General features: G+C 40.5%; 1 protein-coding gene across 1 annotated transcript; it reads left to right on the forward strand.

Moving 5' to 3' along the window:
- The first annotated feature begins 4,196 nt into the window (after positions 1-4,196).
- On the forward strand, positions 4,197-18,608 carry TNFAIP6 (TNF alpha induced protein 6). The gene is made up of 6 exons (XM_062637748.1): positions 4,197-5,154; positions 11,431-11,568; positions 12,866-13,027; positions 15,143-15,371; positions 16,387-16,427; positions 17,528-18,608. Exons 1-6 carry the CDS (start codon positions 5,061-5,063, stop codon positions 17,689-17,691), a joined length of 828 nt encoding a protein of 275 aa, XP_062493732.1. The 5' UTR covers positions 4,197-5,060; the 3' UTR covers positions 17,692-18,608.
- Positions 18,609-19,756: the final 1,148 nt, after the last annotated feature.

A 19,756-nucleotide genomic window follows, 5' to 3' on the forward strand; every position in this document is an offset into this window, starting at 1 on the left:
TTTGCTGGAGTATTGTTTAATTTTGGCATGACACTTCAAGAAGGATGCAGGCCACCTGGAAAGAGTACTGGGGAGAGGAACAAGAATGATCAAGAGTCTAGAAAATGTGACCTACAGGAAAGATGGAAAGAACAGCCTGTTTATTTTTAAGGAGAGACCTGAAGCAAGATACAGTAACAGTTTAACATAACTTTCCTGCTACTAAGAGGCAGTAAAGAAGCCCTTACTTTGGTCTGCTGAAGCAGAAAGAAGAAATAGGCTGAAGGTGCAGCAGGAAAGATTTTAGTTAATGCAAGATGTTTTGGTTAAGGTAGGTAGTTAAAATGTTATAAAGTTAAGCACCAAGAGGCTGTGGAATTGCCATCACTGCAGGTTCATACAGTCTACACAAGTATCTGCCAGAAGTAATTTAGGTGTAATTATTTCTGTCATATGTGATACGTTTGGGATCTGATGGTTCTTAAGCTCTCCATGGAGGTCTCGGGGTGTGGGACAATTCGTCAGCTTGTTCTTTGACAATTCATTTCATTGGGAAAAAACAACCAAATAAACAACAAAAAAAGTTTAAATACAAGGAAAATTGTTTAAAATGAAATAAGAAACAAGATAGCACTGGAAGTGGCCTTCTTTCAAAGAACACCCATTCCAAGCTTCTCCTCAAAGGTCATCTCAAAATAAGTTTGGTGTTCTGTCTGTTTGGCTGTTCTAAAACATTCCTGGAATTCTGGTTTAAAAATGCCTTCTGCTTTACAGCCTAAATGTAACTCTGTACAGGATGGGATGGGATGGGATGGGATAACATGGGATGGGATAAGATAGGATGGGATGATGTTGTTGGGCTAGCTTTTTCCTTTCTGTAGGTTGAACAGCCCTTCTATTCTCTGGTTTCCCACAGTGTAAATTCAGCCAGTGATGTCAGATTAGAATCATAGAATCATAGAACAGTTAGGGTTGGAAAGGACCTTAAGATCATCCCGTTCCAACCCCCCTGCCATGGGCAGGGACACCTCACACTAAACCATGTCACCCAAGGCTCTGTCCAGCCTGGCCTTGAACACCACCAGGGATGGAGCATTCACAGCTTCCCTGGGCAGCCCATTCCAGTGCATCACCACCCTCACATTAAAGAACTTCCTCCTTATATCTAATCTGAACTTCCTGTGTCTAAGTTTGAAACCACCACACCATGTTCTACCACTACAGTCTCTGATGAAGAGTCCCACCATGGCATCCTTATAGGCCCCTTTCCCCCGTTTCACATTGGCTATTTTAGTTTTTTCTCATTAGAAAAACTTAGACATTCTTTGTTACACTTCCCACCAAGTAATTTTTTGAAGGAGATTACAGCTTCTTGCAAAAAAACTCCAAATGAAAGGCCTTCTCCTGCATGCTTTTACATTTAAATACACCATTCTTGGTATCGTTCTCAAAGCTATAAACAATATGATTGTAATATAGTCTATATCATGGATAGTAATACATGAATCTTAGACTATGAAAACGATAATATTTTCACTGGTTTCATTCACTTATAAATAGAAGAATAATGAAAATTTAGGTGCTTAATGTTTAAATTGATGCAAAGGAGATTCGTGACCCACATACATTACTGTTGTTATCATCCTTGGCTTATCCATTAAGCTCCTGGACTGTTTTTTCTCTCTGCCATCGAAATTAGTGTTACATCACTGTGGGTTTCACACCATGGTTTGGGAACTACTAACATAGGTGTTCATTTTGAATGCTGGTCAAAGCCACAGGACAACTTTCAAACAGCATTTCTTACATAGGTAAGTATGGAAAGAGTTAAGGAAAGCCCTTCCCTCCAGTTTATGTAAGATTTTTCTGGATTATATTTAAATGTGGAAAAACTTGGAAGAAACTTCAGAAAATACTGTCAGATGAATGTCTTGAAGTGCCCGTGTACAGCTGTGGAATACCTTCTTGTTGGTGAGAGGTTCTGCCTGGATTTGCAGATGAAAACTTTCCTTTCCAGCTCACTTGGGAGGCAGATGTGTAGGTCTGAATGTTACTTTATTGTCGCTTCAAGTTCCACAGGCTTACCCATAGGCTCAGTCTGGAGCATTCGTCTAATGTTAATGCTACACAACAGCAAACATTTTGTTGTTTCCTGAAGTATCAAAATTGACCATATCCAATTACTCTTCACTATAAAACATGTGCTGAACACAGCAGAGCTTTTGTTACTGTCCAACAAAGATGAAGTTAATTAATTTGAGGAATTGTTTAGAGGAGATGATGATAGACATCTGAATCCTGAGTTCAAGACTGGATGATGACCTGTGATGCCTTACAGCCTCAGTTATTCTGTGCTTCATAAGCCATTGTATGTCTTTGGACATACTAACAGCCAACCTTCTTCCTCCAAGGAGGTATGCATTTGTTCAAACAGTAGCCCTTGTATATATTAACAGATGTTCTCAGATACTGCCATGATTAGAACTGTTTGCTATTTTATGTCCTTTACTTATCAAGGTGCCTTTTCTAACAGAGGCCTTTCACCATTAACAGTTAACTTCAGTAAAATAATATTTTTTATTCGTTGTTGCATGAGTGTCTTTCTCAAGAATGCTTTCTCAAGTATGCTTTTCTATTACAAATTATCTCCAAGTTGGTAAACACTCCTTGCTCTTTATGAGTTAGTCACTATAAAGACATTTTTGTGATCTTGTGGGATTGGCACCCTCCTACCAGAGAATGGAACAATTCCCTTTGGCATAGACACCTCTCTCTGATGTTAAGATCATTACAATATCAACTCATGTTGCAATATCATCCAGTGGGATTTGCATGGAATGTCAGAGAGGAAAGTTGCCCTGTGCAGAGAAGGGCATTCACATCAGACTTCTTTCAGAAGAAGAAATTTTAGCATCAGTCTAAGAGGATTCTGATTCTACTGATTCATCTGAATCAGTAATTTGTCTTTGTAGTTTACCAGTCAATAATATTGCTGTTGAAACTTTCCTTTGGTTTCCATTCCTTTTCTCATGCCTCTGTATTGTTTCTAGGTTCCCAAAAGATATGAATGTGTCACAGCTCCAAAGCAGCAAAGGCTGAGTGCCAATCTCCTTCAGCTAACAGAAAATGAATGTTCCAGAGCAACACACTCACCACTGTCTCCTCCGTTCACCACTACCCCAAAAGTTTATACTGCCATCTTCACAACTCATCCCAGATAACCTCAGATACATGTCTTGGATGTCAGTGTTTAGAAAGCAACAGACTGTGACCAATATGCTGTCAGAGGATGAAGCTGAATTAACTTGGACTTGTATCTATTGGGTATTAAAGGAGAAAACAAGTATGGATATAGCACCAACCCTCAAATCTAGAAAGAATAATCAGAGTAGGGCTCCTGCCTCTGTGCAATGAGATACCTCTCTGCAGTGCTTTCTTGTTTTGCTGACAGAGAAGCTGTAAAGTGTTGTGGGACAAGCAGTATGGTGGGGCGATCAGTGTGGTGGAGACTGGTAGACAAACCGGCAGGCAGTATTCCTGGTCCCAGCGTCCTGCTCTGTTATAGCTCACTTGAACAGCAGGAAAGAGGACAATTGCCCACAGTGCCCTGAATGTCCCAGGGTGGGCAGAGGAAGCCAGGAGGCTGTCATCGGCTTCCTGTGGGGGATACCTGAGCAGAAAGTCTCAGTGCCAGGCCTTGACATCAGAGTGCGCATGAGCTTTGTCAGGACCAAGAAGACATGTATATGTTGTACATCTACCAATGCACACTAAAGGTTCAAACTCAAACGGTTAAGGCGTGGGTGTGCACAACAGGAATGCACACACAGGGGAACTTTATTAGAAGAATGGGTTCGATCTCATCAGTGAGTGCTGAAGAGGGACAGGTCAAGACATTGGTGTTTTGGTGGAAGGTGCCTTGCTACTCTGGTGCAGGGAAAGGGCTCGCCCTCAGCTCTGTTTCTCAACAGCTCTCCCCTTCAACATCTGCCTGAGTGGTAGTTGGGAGGAATACGTGCGTGTGTCTGTGTACGCACTATAGCCAGGCATTCATCTTTTTACATTAAGACCTGAGTGATGAAAAATATCTTCCTCATTGGTACAAGTCATCAATGTAAAATATTCTTGAGTAGGCACAGAGTCCTCCACCCTTTCCTTTCATCTACTTTCATATGGTTGTTCATGCTCATGAGCACATCTTTTTCTATAACTCCTGACTCACAAGTTACCAGTGTTATCAGAACTGGAGAGCAGAGTCTTCCAATGGCTGCTCAGGAGTGTGGAGCACCAGACCATTTTCCATCCTCTCATCTTTCCCCCTTTCTACTCTCCCACTCATCTGCAAGGAGCAGCTGCACTATTCACTTTCAGCCAGAAGGGAAGACAAGAAGACAGCTGTCACGCTATGAATCAGATTTTAAACTGTGGTTTCAAGGGGAAGATTTTAGCTTTATTTCCCACTTGCAGAACAAAGAGCATCTGTTTTTGACACTTGCAGTTTTATGCTGATTACAGATCCAATTACAGATTCTGTGTAGGGAAACTGACTTCAAATAGCCAATACAAAATACTCTCCTTACATTTTTTCATTGATCAGGTCACTGTGAAATTAAATTCAAGTTATGTATGAAAGAACAGAATGTTTAAATGAGCATGAGAGGTAGTATGTGTGATTCCCTTCAGTCCTGTAAATGGTGTGACTTGAAACACTATAAGCAGATAGACTGGTTATTGGTTTTATTGTTTTATGGAATTTGAAGACAGCAAGAGCTGAAGAATGAACAGACTTTGGCTTGAAAAGTGTTCATGTGTGCTGCCGTAGTGAGGGCTAAAACAGTTTCTTGGACACACTGGGAATCAAGAAAGCCAAAAGTGAGTCACATGGACGACTGCAGACATCTCATTTAATTGTGTAATAATACTACAGCAAGCACAATTGGAGCAGCCTTGCTGACCTCACAGCTGAAAGCACTATTTAAGATCTGGCTACCAGATGTTCCAATAGGATCTAGCCAGCTGCTAGCAGAGTTTACCCTGAGTATTTTAACAGGAAATATTTACAGCCTAATAGTTCAGAAGAGATGATTGCACTAATTTTCTTTTCTGCCCTGCTGTGGGACAAGGCTCAAGCATGGGGATTCAAGGACGGAGTGCTGCATAACTCCATTTGGTTAGGTAAGAAATAATTTAATCATGAGTGTTTTGCTGCAAAAGTCACTGTTTGTCTAACAGTATAGAGATGAGCACCTAGCAATACAAACTTGAGACACACATTAATATTAGCAAAATCCTGCACTGAAACGTGATCGTTTTATCAGAGTAGTGACTGTGAGTTTTGTCCTTTTGAGCTTACTATTTGTATTATTTCTCTGAAGTGCAGGAAAAAGTAGGTATGGAATATTTCATCTGAACGCATTTCCTTACAGCATGAGGTAAAGTGAAAACAGTGTTAAATAACAGTTGTTTTTAATGAAGGAAAACGAGTATGAAAAGAAACATTTGGCAAAGGAATTAATTACTTTCTGCATGAACATACTTCAAATGCCTGGGGTCCTACATATGAAACTAAATGGTCTGGAAATAATAGTGCTAATATTTCTTAGGTTTCTAGAAAAGTACAGCAATGTATGTGCTTTGGCAGTTGGTTTGTTCACATCATTAAACAGTGGAGAAGATTTCAAAAGTGCTACAGAAAATGCTGGGGGAACAGTTTCTTTTACCTGAGGTGGGTTTAAATAGCTCTTAGAGGTTTTTTTATAGATCCTTATAATTATCCAATACAACAGAAAAACACATTCAGAATATGGCCACATAAAGAATGCCAAAACACAAGCACACACTGAGCGCTCTGTTTTATAGACAAATGCATAAGAACTCCTTTATCCTCTCCAGAATGTTGTGTGTTTCTTTAAGGGCTTTGAGGAATTCCTGTAGCCGGTACCCATTTCTGTTGTGCTCAGATGTTTCATGGGGGATTGGGGCCATGCTTTATTAGCTGGTGCAGCAGCCACATGACTCTGGTCCCTTCTCGGAGGACCATGTAAACCAGATGATTAGGAGATGTGATCTATATTTTTTTTCCATTTGACTGCACAGTTTTAATGACTTCTCTTTCTTTCTGAACTTGGAACATGCCTGCTGTTTCATGTAGTTGCTAAAGGTGCTCAGTCTGGGGAGAGCTCCAAGGCAGGACAGCTTCATGCATCACCTCAAGTGGCTGCCATTCAAAGAAAGAGTGACAGAAAAGAGGCTTGTGTGAGAAACAAGCAAAGCTTGTATTCTTGGCTGGACTTAACAGGAAGGAGACACAGCAGATAGGTAGGACTGAGGCTGTGTTAGGCCCCGATGGTAGTGGCAGAGAAGGTGAATTTTATACAAGCTGTGATGGGTATTCCCATACCAAAGGACTGTGGTCAGAGTGAAGAGCAAAGGAGCTTGCTGAGTCAGTCCCCTTGTTTACCTGTACCCTTGCAAAGACTGTCTCTGCACAAGAGAACGGCATGTGGCCATGCACAAGTCCTGTCAGTGGTTTAACTATTCTCCCATTCTCTGGCACAGTTTTTATCTCAGCCAGACAGTGGTCTTCTAAGGCGTACTCCAGCATAGTGCCAGCCACCCTGTATGCGGCGCTTAGGGACTGCTACAACATACACAAGAATTTGTGATAACAGTGAACATTTAAGCAGTTTCATGATCTGAAGTCAATTTGAAGGAAAAAAAAAACTCATTCTTTAACATGAAGAAACAGAGTGTTAACTGGAATACAAAATAAAATTCTGGTTTGCTAGGCCTTCAGCATTTACCATGTGAGTAAATAAAAATAAACCATGGAGTAAAATTAGTGATATTCTCTAAATAAACAAACACATGCAAAATCTGGACCTTGAAATAACCACTCTTGTCTCCAGGACTCTGTTGAAGCTCCTTTAGGAATGCACCATCTAGTGTAACTACAGCAATAAAGTCATTGAAACAAACCTCAAAATCCATTTAATTAAATTACATGTGGCATTCAGTGACATTGTATATAAGTGAAGAAAAATTAGGCAAAATCCCAGACATCCAATATATGCATCTTTGTATTTTAAAAAAGCCAGTGTAACTTGAACTGTAAAACAAGTAACTGCAGTCTCATGATGCACAGGCATTAAAGCAAGAACCCCTGTTCCCTTGAATAAAACCTAGGAATGTGCAGTGACATCTGAGCTTTGCTTATCTCCTCTTCTTCTGATAAAGCACTATCAAAGACCAAACTGAAAATGAAGGGAGTTTTCCATTTTTCCTTTATTCCTCAACAAATCATCAGCACAAATAAAAAATCTTGAATTACTGGCAGTCTAGAAATGCTCATGTCTTTTTCCTTCTCTCATTACAAAACATCTTTTGTTTTCTCGGTAAGCATGCAGGCCTGCTGCAGCTGACTGGATCACCTTCTTGTTAATGTTGTTCTTATGTGAATGGAATTTTATAGTTGCTCGCTTTTTGAGACAAGCACATTATAACCAAGGGTTTATTGTGAACTGATGAGAGGATTGCCCAAATATGCTCATACGCTTCTCTGAGTGCCAGTTCTCAGAACCACAAAGTAGGCTTCCCAGGAGAGCCACTGCTCTCTTTGTGTCCTGAATTTCCTCAGTGTTGGCACACCATATGTTAGAGTGGTTTAGGGGCCATACCTACCCCATTTGGCATAGTACTCTAAGTATGACTGTGCACGTCAGCGGGGGCCCATGCCTACACAGCCCTCCTCTGCTTAGAAGTAAAATATTTATTTTTATTTAGCATTTAGTGTTTGTGTCATGCATATTCAGGGTACTTTACTAGGCCAAATTTTATGCTTGTTGTGTTTGTGCAGAAAAGATTGGCTATGTTTTATCATCTCCTACTGCTGTGGGTGAGTAGAGGGTCACTGGCCTTGCAGGATCCCACTGTCTCTGGGCTTCAAGGAGAGATCTTAAGAAACCTGAGTTGGAAGAAACGTCCTGTCAGCCATGGAGCCTGTGACCTTTTGAGTAAGAACCAAAGAAGAAAAGTGAGTGGAGAAAGCTCTGACAGAACAGGGGTTTCAGGCAAAGAGGAAAAGAACTTTGCTGGAAGTTCCCACTGTTGTCCAGGAAGAGGAGATTTCAGGCAGGTCAGGTAAAGAGAGCACTCTTCAAGCAGAATCCTCCGTCAGAGCAGATGCCCAGCTCTGTAGTGCTGGCACGTCCAGCTCTGTAGTGCTGGCCCCATGGTATTTGAACAGGACACAGTTACAAGTGTAGGCATGTGCTTGGACTTTCAAGTAAAAACAAAACTTCATGGAGTTTTTAACCCATAGCCATGGTATTGTCTTCATAAAGACCATCAGTCATTTGCGTGTTTGTGTGTGTTTGTGTTCAAATTTGACTGTGAATATGTGTACAGATTTATATATATATACAGATAGATAGATACGTACATATATATTAAAAGTTAACACATAAAACGCTTTGACCTAGGTCTGGTTTTGCTGGTGCAGTTTATCTTTCAGCATATCCCCTAATGTAATTAAAAAGGAGGGGAAAATGCTGGTGAAAGATCTAATCAGTTAATTACAGTATACTGTCAGGGAATACCATATCATTAAACTGCGACACACTGAGCCATCACCAAATCACCAAGCTTGGTAGCATACATGTGTGTTGTCCATCTTCCCAAAGGCTGCTTTTGTCATGTTACAAAGGAGTAACAAGGATACAGATTGGTGATTGCTCTCAGCAGGACAACACAACCCACCAAGGTGTTGTGTGAAGACTCAGTGGTGCTGCTGTTGTTAGAGCAGCCCTTGAAGAAACTGTGAAGAGCAGATCTTTCCAGCAATATTCCAGAAAACGTGATACCTGTCTGTAGTGACCTATTACTGTCAGTAAGTGGGGGTAAACACCTTTTGAGGGATAAGATTTAAAAACAACATTGCCAGGTGAAAAGTCAGTAGAACTGAAGATAGTAAGGTTTTAATGTCATCTCCAAGAGCAACAAGTCCAAGGAGGGGTGATTTCCCCCAAATCCCTGGAGGTAGCTCCAGCAGCAGTTCCAGGGAAGGAACAGGATGAGTCTTGAAAAGGTGCGAGAGATGGGGGCTTTTATCAGCGAGCATCACTGACAATAAGCTGGAAGACAGGTCTTGGTTTGGCTGTGACTGGTCACCTTTGCAAAGGTGGTGAATCTTAGAATTCAGCTGCCCCTTCCTTTTGACTCAGTGTAGTGGGGCAGCTCAGCTAATTCCAAGGACTTCTGTGTGCTGCAGTGATCAATAATGTCAATGCCAGGCTGTCTCCTGAATGTGCAGTGAGACTAAAAGCTGTGCTATTTCCTGCAATACTGAGATTTCCAATTCATGCATACTGAACCCAATATAATCATCGTGTAAAGAAACATTGTATGAATTTATCAGGTTATACATGATAGACTACTGAGTGAATGAAAAATAGTACTTCCTCTTAATAAATTTTTAATTAAAATAGATTTTTTTTTTTAATATAGCATGGCTTTAAACTGAAAGAAAGTAAATTTAGATTAGATATTAGGAAAAAATTCTTCCCTGTGAGGGTGCTGAGGCCCTGGCACAGGTTGCCCAGAGAAGCTGTGGCTGCCCCATCCCTGGCAGTGTTCAAGGTCAGGTTGGATGGGGCTTTGAGCAACCTGCTGTAGTGGAAGGTGTCCCTGCCTGTGGCAGGGGGCTTGGAACTGGGTGATCTTTAAAGTCCCTTCCAGCAAACATTCTGTGATTCTACGAACCTGTGACTTTTCTTTGCAATGGAACTGGCTTCTTTGGGAAGATTTTTCCATGGAATTAATATGTGTTATCTCATGCCCATGCCAGTAACATTCCCAGTGATGTTATAGAAAGCGGCTCTTTTCTTCTCACAGTCTTCTGAGACTATAGTCAGCGATATCATTTGCTTCCCTGGGCACCAGGCCAGTGACTGCGGGTCCAAAAACTACACTGGCAAACATCATTCTGTATCTAATAAAGGATCTCACCATTGCTAACCACAATTCAGTGGTGACCATGTTTTTGCAAAAAATACCCTAACCTAGCCAAAACTACTGACTACGCATGTCCTACAAAAGGCTTTCTCCCCCCCCCCCCCCCCCCCCCCCCGGTACAAATAACTACTGTAACAAATGCTTCCTGCTTTGAGTCTTTTTTCAGTCACGTTGGCTAGTGGCAGCTACAGCCAGCCATTTCTCAGATTATACTAAATATAAGAAAGATTTAAACAAAACTGATGTTCAGATCAGATGTGCAGATTGGCTCCAAGACAGATTTCTGTACATATGGCATCAGACAAGCGCAACGTAAAAAGATTATAAAACTTGTATATTTGTACTGACAGTTTCTAGGTTTCCCTGGAAAGCTGCTTTATATTGTACTTGCAACAGCAAAGAAAAAGATAATGAAGAAAGTCCATTAATTTTCTGCACAGCAAAAATGTCAGCCAGCAATTGTTCTGGTACTGCCCTTTGTGACACAAGCTCAGATATTTTTACTTCACATTTTTATTCCCTTTAATTTCTGCCTCTCCTCTATCCAAGTAGCTCTGATTTAACTTCTCTGGAGATTCAAAACAAAGCTCTGATTCATCTTACAAAGACACTAAAAGTTACATCCAAAAGTATGCTGTGATAGCAATCCAGAAGGAGCTTCCCCTGAGCCAGATTTGATACACAGACCTAGTGATGCTGACACCAGCTGATTGTTCCCATAACTACTGCTTTCTGCATACTCCTAGGGGAGTCCTTCACTGCTTTTGTTGATTTTTTGTTGTTCAAAAACTTGCCAACCTCTGACTAGCTCTGTTGTTCAAAACTTCTCCCAAACAAAACCGTACCTTTGGGTTTGTAACATGCCTTTGGGCTGGGAGGGTCATATTTTCCTGACATTTTCTAAGTGGCACAGCTACTAGCTGAACATTTTGTTTCTCTTCTCATCTGGACAGTTGCCCAAAACACAGGTCTTGGGGACACTGCCATAGGTGGTGAGAGCACACTAGAAGGTGGGTCAGCTGAGATACAATACTGAAATCATAGAATCATAGAATCATAGAATCAGGAAATGGTGTGGGTTGGAAAGGACCTTAAAGATCAGCTAGTTCCAAGCCCTCTGCCACAGACAGGGACACCTTCCACTAAACCAGATTGCTCAAAGCCCTGTCCAACCTGGCCTTGAACGCTGCTAGGGATGGGGCAGCCACAGCTTCTCTGGGCAGCCTCTGTCAGTGCCTCACCACCCTCACAGTAAAGAACTTCTTCCTAATATCTAACCTAAATCTCCCCTCTGACAGTTGAAAACCATCCCCCCTTGTCCTATCACAACCTGCTCTTTTTAAAAGTCCCTCTCCAGCTTTCTTGCTGGCCCTTTAGATACTGGGGGACTGCTCTAAGGTCTTGTTAATCTAAATATCATGTCTCGCTTTGATCACACAGAACGAGCTGCCGGAGTGTATCACAGGGAGTCACGCTCTGGGAAGTACCAGCTTACCTATGCAGAAGCAAAAGCAGTCTGTGAATACGAGGGTGGACATCTAGCCACGTATCAGCAGCTGGAGGCGGCAAGAAAAATAGGTTTGAAAAAAACCCATAGCTGTTTGCTTTCCACATTGTGCTCATTCATAATGTTGCCAGTCTTGTAATTTCATGAATGTTATGAACTTTGGGACTGAGAGACTTGTGAACTCCCTGGATTTTGTCTCAAGTTGCATACAGTTTCCTCCCTCAGTAACAAAGCACGACTGCGCCACCCACAGAGCTGTCAGGTCTAACATCTGCATGAGATGCTACACATCCCCCCAAGCACAGGGTGCAGCATGGCCCCAGAACCAGTAGCACCCAGCAGAGACCTGTCTAGCTGAGCTGGGAAGCCATGGCAGCTCCGCAGCTACAGCTCCTAGGTGCTGCTGGGACTACAGAGGAAGGTGTCTATCCCCAGGGAGCTTTTGTAGCAAATGTGCATTGCTACTTTTCATATCAGTCAAGACGTTTTCACAATATTTCTTCCAGCCATATTTGCTCTGAGAGAGGGTGAGTAGTGTGCTTGTAGTGAAAAGTGAAGCATACCCTACTCTATTTCTATTTGATTCCTAATAAGAAACTATCCATTCAGAGCACTGGGAAAACAATGGAAAACATAATCCACTCTAAAAGTTTGCAGGGTATGTTGTTGAGTCAGAAGCTGGCTCTCAGCACTAGCACACATGTAGAAAGGGTGCTTTTGTCTCTTCTGAGCAGCTCATAGTACTAGGACGCCACAAATATGTTCCAGTTGATCTTGGTGAAAACATTGAATTGGTCTCTACCAGACAGTGAATAACATTGCATTCTTTGGCTATTGTTTTTAAGTTCTCAGCCACAAAATGTATTAACAGGATCTTTTTGTTTAGCGAGAAATACATGAGGCATTTCAGGTTAACTTGGAAGGATTTTAAGTAAATTCTTTGTTTTCTTAAGTGTCTCTTGTACGTAGTATTTTAATCATTCTCAGAACTTACTGCTCAAAACTCTTGCAATATGATTACATTTGTATGACTTGAAAAGAGAAACAACAAACATATTGGATATTGCTCATCCAAAATGTAATCTGATTACAAATTCTGATACGGAACTTAAAACTCAGTACCCAGGAAACAATATAGTCCATCTGCATTTGATTTTTGTTTTCACATGAAGACCCAATAATCATATTGTGGAGAACACAATGAAATTTTATATTCTGTATTTAAAATTACCTTCTCAATGTTCTTTCCTGTAGTTCAATTTCTTTTAGGCCAGTTACACAGAAGTAATTTATGAGTGTTTTTTATTCCAGTGTTTCTTGCCTAGGATCAGTGTACCACACCCATGTCTCATTTTCTCCCCATTGCAGGATTCCATGTATGTGCTGCTGGCTGGATGGCAAAGGGCAGAGTTGGTTATCCCATAGTAAAAGCTGGAGCCAACTGTGGCTTTGGAAGAACTGGTATTGTTGATTACGGGATCCGCCTCAACAGAAGTGAGAGATGGGATGCCTACTGCTACAACCCAAATGGTGTGTTTAAAAAAAACCCATTGCTCATCAGGTCTGGAGTTATGTCTACATGCCATGCTACCTGGCTGCACAAAGGCACCCAGGCTCTGAATTAATTAGCTTCAATGCCATAGACCTGCTGTCTGAGAAGGGGGCCATGTTGAGACAAACTTATTCGGAGCCTTGCACCAGGCCCTCTCTGTCACTACCTATAGCTGACCTGGTTTGCACGGAGCTCAGTGTCTCTGCACCACATTGTTCCGTATATGACAGGGTCTAATCAAAGACCTTTCAGAAACTAAAAATGTAATGATATGCTGCTGTTGGCAGAAAAGGTAAGTAATGTTTCCAATGAGATGTGCAAATGTCTTGTTTTCGTTTTTTATTCAAATAACTAATAGGAGGTGTTTAACATTGGAACCATTTCCAGATGCTTTGCCTGTAAACAGACTAAATTTACTGTTAATCCTTATTCCTCCTTTCTTGAGCCTGAGATAGTACAACTTTTAAAAATGAATGCTGACAGATCCGGCTCCCAGCAGTGCTGTGTGTGTGTTTGCGTGTGTGTGCACATGTGTAACAAGATGGAGAAAAGCTAATCTCCAAAGCAGAGCTGAAGACATAGCTTGAACATGACTGACAAGGCTTCACTAGATATGGGACACCTCTCCATTCCCCTCCCTTCACTACACTACAGATGACTGAAATATTGGCATAGCCACTGTTTCAGTTTAGCTTGATGTTGTTTTGTATAGGACAGAAAAAGTATGCACTGAGAAGAAAAGCGAAGCTTAACTGTTCACTGCTTGGCTCTCCATCTACTCCGAGTGTACTACCCTGCCTGGCAGAGCCAAAACATGGAGTTGTCCATGACGTCTGTACAGCTGTGCATATTCTGTTTGTGCTCACAGGGCTTGATCTTGTTTATGTGAGCTGGGTAGTTGTAAATCAAATAGCTCTCTGGGGTGGGGGACACTCCCAGATGTTCAGCATACAAAGAGAACTGCAAGAAAAACTACTTCATTCATTGTTAATGCATGTAAAGCCTGGCTTTCTCTTTGTCAGCCTTCTCCAATGGGCTGAGAGGCAGTTGCTTTCAAAGTGCACTGGTTAGAGGACAAAAGGAAACCAGTACTGCCAACAGTCACAGACCAGGCAGTCTCTCCCATTACAAGGACATGTATTCACAAAGCCTGACTTACTACAAAGCCTCTCAGAGTTGTCTGCAGGTTAGGGACAAGTAGCCTGGGGGTACAAAGACAAATCTCTGATTGAACAGAGCCTATGCTTTTCTCTAGGATGCTAAAGATGTCAAGAGGAACTTATGGAACTGTTTGAAATGTACATCTCACCTAGAAGTGATCTGGAGCAGGAATCCTAGACAAATAGAAAGGCTTAATCACACTCTCCAGCTTAAAGCTTCCAAGTCGTGTGCCCTAAATCACCCTTAAAGAGTACCCCTCTGTTCTCTGGGTCTGAACTTGGGGAACAATAGCAAATCCTAAAGTCAGGCAGGGTGAGGTCCGCATATTGGTTGGTCCCATTGTCAGGGAGCTGGTAAAGGCCAAATGGCCACTGAATCAAACTGTACTGAGGGTTTTTCCTCCAAAAGGAGACATCCTGAAGGGACTGAAGAGTGCAGAAATAACAGAAACATGGTGCAGTGTATGTGATCATTAGCCTTTATAACTTTTTTTTTTGTAGAAGACACACTTTCAAGAGGTTTTTGAGGAAAAAAAAAGGATGGAACTGAATGTCAGGGTGACTTGCAAGTGCAGCTGAAAAGCTTACAGTTTGACATAACTAGAAATCCCTAATGCCTCTTACATAAAACACTTGGCTCTGGCCCAAAGTCTACTGAAATCAATGAAAACTTTTCCTGGGAATTCAGTGAGTTTTGGGTCATTCCTCTTGTTTCCAAAATATCTGCTCCCAGAAGCTAGGAATGACTAACATTTCTTGTGACTGCTGAGCGCTTAAATATATGAAAAGTGCTATCACACTGGGTGTTCCTCTGTGTTTTTCTACTGATCTGCTGGGTCAAAGTGGCCAAAGATTTAAACCACAGCCATACCCACAATGGATACTTAAACTTTGATGTTTTTATTGTTCTCTCTTTTTTTTTTTTTCTCTTAGGAAAAGAGTGTGGTGGAGTTTTCACAGATTCCAAGCATGTTTTTAAGTCACCAGGCTACCCAAATGAGTATGAAAATGAGCAAATTTGCTACTGGCATATTAGAGTAAAGTATGGACAACGTATTCATCTACAGTTTCTTGAGTTTGATGTTGAAGACGACACTGCTTGTATGGCTGATTTCTTGGAAATCTATGATAGCTATGATGATATCAATGGCTTTGTGGGCAGGTAAAGCAAACCCAGCTTTAATATGCAAATAATCAAGTGATTTGTTTTTTCCCCCAGAACATTACTTCACAAGAACACTGTACTACCTCATACTATTAGCACCTCTATTATGCCTGTAATACTTCAAGCAAAAGTACCTGACCTATCTTTACTGTCATTATTTTTATTGTCATTAACACAAGCCTACAAAAGGTTTCAGAGAATTGCACTTTGAAGCTTTCTGCTTTGTTAGATTACATGAAAATAGGTGCAAGACTTCTTAGCCTCTTACCTTAATTCTCATGTTATTTTATAGGAAGAACCCCTAACAATGTCAATTAGTATTTTGTGTTTGCTTTAACTGAAAGGAGGGAGATGGGGTGTTAAACTCTTAGCAAAAATGTAGTTGAGGTAAAATATTTTCTAACGATACTAGATCAGAACAAGTGCTATATATCTTCTCTCTTGATACATTTAGTTTTCCTCTTTGCATAGTTCTCACTTGCTTTTCTTCCATGTCATATTTTTGCTTGTCTTCTAGCAGTCAGATTTTGGTATGAAGTCCAGAACAAAAAGTGATAAAATCCACTTCCAAATTCCTGCCACTTTTCACATCCTCTCTATAAATCCTGTGTAGCAAAGCAAGGATATAGTCCATTTACTTTGCTTTTACAGATAATTTTAATGTTTTTTCTTGACAATGTTTCTTAGCATCAAGCCACTGTTCTTTTCCTTAATGTCTTGTTAAAATGCTCTTTTTTCTTCTTCTGCATCATTTACTTGCTGTGTAAATTAGAGTGTTTGCTGCATTTCTCCCTTTCCTAAACCTGACATGACAAAAATTCTTCAGGCAATTGCATTAACCTGTAGTGAAGAATTACATATACTGAATACCTATAGCAAAGTTAGCCCCATGAGCTACAGCTCCAAAGGAAAGTGCAGCCTGAAAGCTACTGTTCCGTGTGGGTCTCCATGTAGAGGGAATATGGCATATTTGCTATGTTGTTTAGTTGTGACCATTTGTATTCTTTTCCAGATTTTGTGGAGATGAGTTGCCAGATGATATCATTAGCACAGGTAATATATATTTGCACTCTTTATGGTAAATAAAAAAAAAAAAAAAATCAGCCAAAATCACCTTTTGTCCCTTCTTTCTAATAATATATGGTAAAGAGGTCCAAAGACAAAATCTCTGCTTCTTGGCTGGCAAGTCATAAACTGCTGTTCAAAACTGCCATCATGCTTGTTTGTCAGTGCAATTACTTCTGAATAAATGCAAAAGAAAAACAGCCTGGTTAGAAAATAATCAGGGTGCATCCTGCTGGATTTACAGAGGTAGTACACCAATGAACGTTAAGGAGTTTTCATGCAGGCGTCTTTATGCAGCAGGTCTGTAATCAGTGACTGAGACCCACCTCTGTGCACAGTCTTCATGCAGTGATGGTTTCCTATTTCAAGGACAAGGACTGCAAAGACACTTCCAAAGCCAGTTTTAGACATTGTTCTACCTGTATGTTTAAACAGCAGGTCAAGGTCTGATCACACAGAAATCAAAGCCACTTTTACCTTTGTTTGCTTAAGCATCACAAAGTTGCTGTAGCACAGAAGTCATGAGGACTACCTGTGCAAGCCATCTACAAATAGTCTCGTGCAGAAACTCATGTTACTGCACTCCAGCCCACAGCTGTAATCAGCACAAAGAGAACAGAAAAGCTGAACTGTGCCACCCTGATCTCCCAGTTTACACAGGCTTGGTACAGATGAGTAGGTAACGCTCAGGGGAGAGTGATATAGAAACCTCACCTCTGTGTCACCTAGGGATTCGTGAGGCACCAGACGTGTCTCACACACACAGTGTGACATTTCACAGGTAGAGTGAAGCAGAGCAGTATTCTAAAGAACAGGAGATGCTTTGCAAAAAGAACTGGGTACAGCAAAATTTTATCAACATCTGGGCTCTGCAGACAAAGAAAACTGATGAAAATCTGCCAGGTTTTCCATGGGGCTAATGGAACTGCAATAATCCTGGGTCACAGCTTGGAAGTAGACAAACCATGTGAATTGCTCTAAGGATCTCAGAAGGAAGCAAGAAAGAGCACTTTAAAATTACCTCTGAAATACCACATTTTCATGCCACCCAAAAAAGTAACCTTTGTTTTAACTTTGTCTTCTCACAGGCAATGTGATGACCTTGAAGTTTTTGACAGATGCTTCAGTGACTGCTGGTGGTTTTCAAATTAGATATATTACTATGGACATGCCTTCTAAGTCAAATGATGGAAAAAATACAACATCTCAAGGAAAAACAAACTTCTTATCTGGGAAATTTGGTATTATGTGAGCAGAATAATGAGATACACTCATTAAGAAACATGTTTTAGAGCCCAATTCAGATATCTGTTTCTTCAGATAAGACATTTTCTTCATATCTTTCTTTTGATTTCTGCTTTATGTAAGTTTTGTTAAGTACAGTAGGAAATAAATTATAAAATATACTTATATGAATAATAGAAGACTTTTTAGATTACAAGTACTGTAAAGATCTGAAGAATCCATTGTTACCAAAGATTTAAGAATTATTTTTCTATATAAACTATTTCTTCTCCTCATTTCTCACACCATTTGAAAAAACTTTGTGTGTGACTGTTTCTATTAATTTTAAATGTTCTCTCCTTGGTTTCCACCTATTTATTTTTTTAGATTGTTGCTTTGTTTTTTCCTGTTCTCTACATGTTATTATTTCTTAAATTAACTCATTTCCATGATCTCAAAAGGCCTTTGGAGTGAGTTTATTTTTAATATACATAAATTCATCTTGTGAATGACCTAGCAGCCACACATGTCATTGCCTAAAGTCAGAAGATTGGGAAGCAACATGAACAGCACAGAATCAATTATATCACCGTCATAATTTTGCTGTGAGATGAATCAAAAACTACTCAATTAATTTTGCAGGGTTTCCTCACTCAGAGGAGAGATGTTTAAATCCTTTCACGACTCTGATTTCACTTAGTGAAGAATCAAATGAAAGATGTGGTAATGTTAACAGAACTGGTGAAATGAAGCATCAGAAGAAATGCTGAGTCCAGCAAATACGTTCAAAAGATCCTGTCAAGATGCTGTATGGTGTTTACACGGGTTTTAAAAAGACTGTACTGTTTTAAATTGATGAACATACACCAATCTCCATATGTTTTTAACTTCAGTTTAAATTCTTCATTCTGAAGCAGCATTAAAGCTACCTCTGTTTTAATCATGTCCTGAGTTTCCAATGAATTATTTTTATGTCTTGAGAACTTTTCAGGCTTTGAAATTATTTTTCTTGATTTAAAACAGTAAATAAGTCTTCAGAGTTTCTTTCTTTCCCTCTGAATGTTTTCTTGACCCCATATCTGCTGAAATCTTAATGCCCACTAAGAATCTTCCTGTGACTTTTTTTTTTTTATTTGGAGCATTGTGAATTCCTCAGAAAGAGTTTTGCACAAGAGGAAGAGGAGGATATTAATCTAAACAGACCCATTAATTCCCTAATTATTTATTCAAATCCTTGGTTCTTGAATTTTATTTAATCTTTGAGCTTTTATTGTTGTAATTTCACTGGGAATATAATCCTGCTGCCCAGCTGTATTGGAGAATGATGTTGCAGCTAGTGCTGCAGCGTCTGTCCCTGTCCTCTCCAACACTTTATTCTGCTATCACTGCATTTAATGGGATTAAGCTGCTCCTAAATTCTGTTGGTACTTTTTAATCCTGCCACCTGGTGGGCTGAATAAACTTATTCACATCCTCTTAGAAAATGTCATTCCAGTTCTTCAAGATCAGCAAAAGTGTTTGTTAAGAAGGAAAATGCATGAAGAGAACTGTTAACATTTTATTTGTGACCTAGGTGGGGTTTTATTTGGTTTAGGTTTTTCTTTGTTGTTTCTTTAATTGAGAAGGAAGAGATCTTGAACTGATATGGATCAGAACCAAGGGGTGTAGAGGAAATATCTGCCTGTCTGAAAACCCCATGGAGTCAAGGGGATGTTGTGTCTGGGGAAGAGTTTCCTTCCAGAACAGGCATTCTTGTTAAGCATCTCCAATGCCACTATGACACCCTGTGGGCAATTAAGACAGACTTGGCCATTTGCCTTACTGCTCAGGCCTGTCTCTACCCCTGAGAAGCAGGGTTTCTCTGCACTTCACATTTGCCACCACTGCTCTTATTTCATATTTCCTGATGCCCTGATGTAATTCACACATCGTCACTTGTCTCCTCTTTGTGGCTTCACCACAAGGTGGGATATACTGTGCACGGCTAAGTGCTAAGGTCTCCTGCACACAGACAATGGCGGTGGTTGCTGGGCAGCATTTGGTGCTGCAGCTAAAGTGGGGAGCGAACAAAAAGTGGAGTCTGTTGCACTGAC

This window comes from Pezoporus occidentalis, unplaced genomic scaffold, assembly GCF_034315485.1.
Source record: "Pezoporus occidentalis ecotype Australia unplaced genomic scaffold, CSIRO_AGI_Poc_V1 ctg54, whole genome shotgun sequence".
NCBI classification, from domain to species: domain Eukaryota; kingdom Metazoa; phylum Chordata; class Aves; order Psittaciformes; family Psittacidae; genus Pezoporus; species Pezoporus occidentalis.

Coding starts and splice junctions, on each gene's coding strand:
- TNFAIP6 (XM_062637748.1), top strand. CDS start 5,061: ATGATTGCACTAATTTTCTTTTCTGCCCTGCTGTGGGACAAGGCTCAA. Junction 13,028..15,142: donor CTACTGCTACAACCCAAATG/GTGTGTTTAAAA, acceptor TTTTTCTCTTAG/GAAAAGAGTGTGGTGGAGTT. Junction 15,372..16,386: donor ATCAATGGCTTTGTGGGCAG/GTAAAGCAAACC, acceptor ATTCTTTTCCAG/ATTTTGTGGAGATGAGTTGC.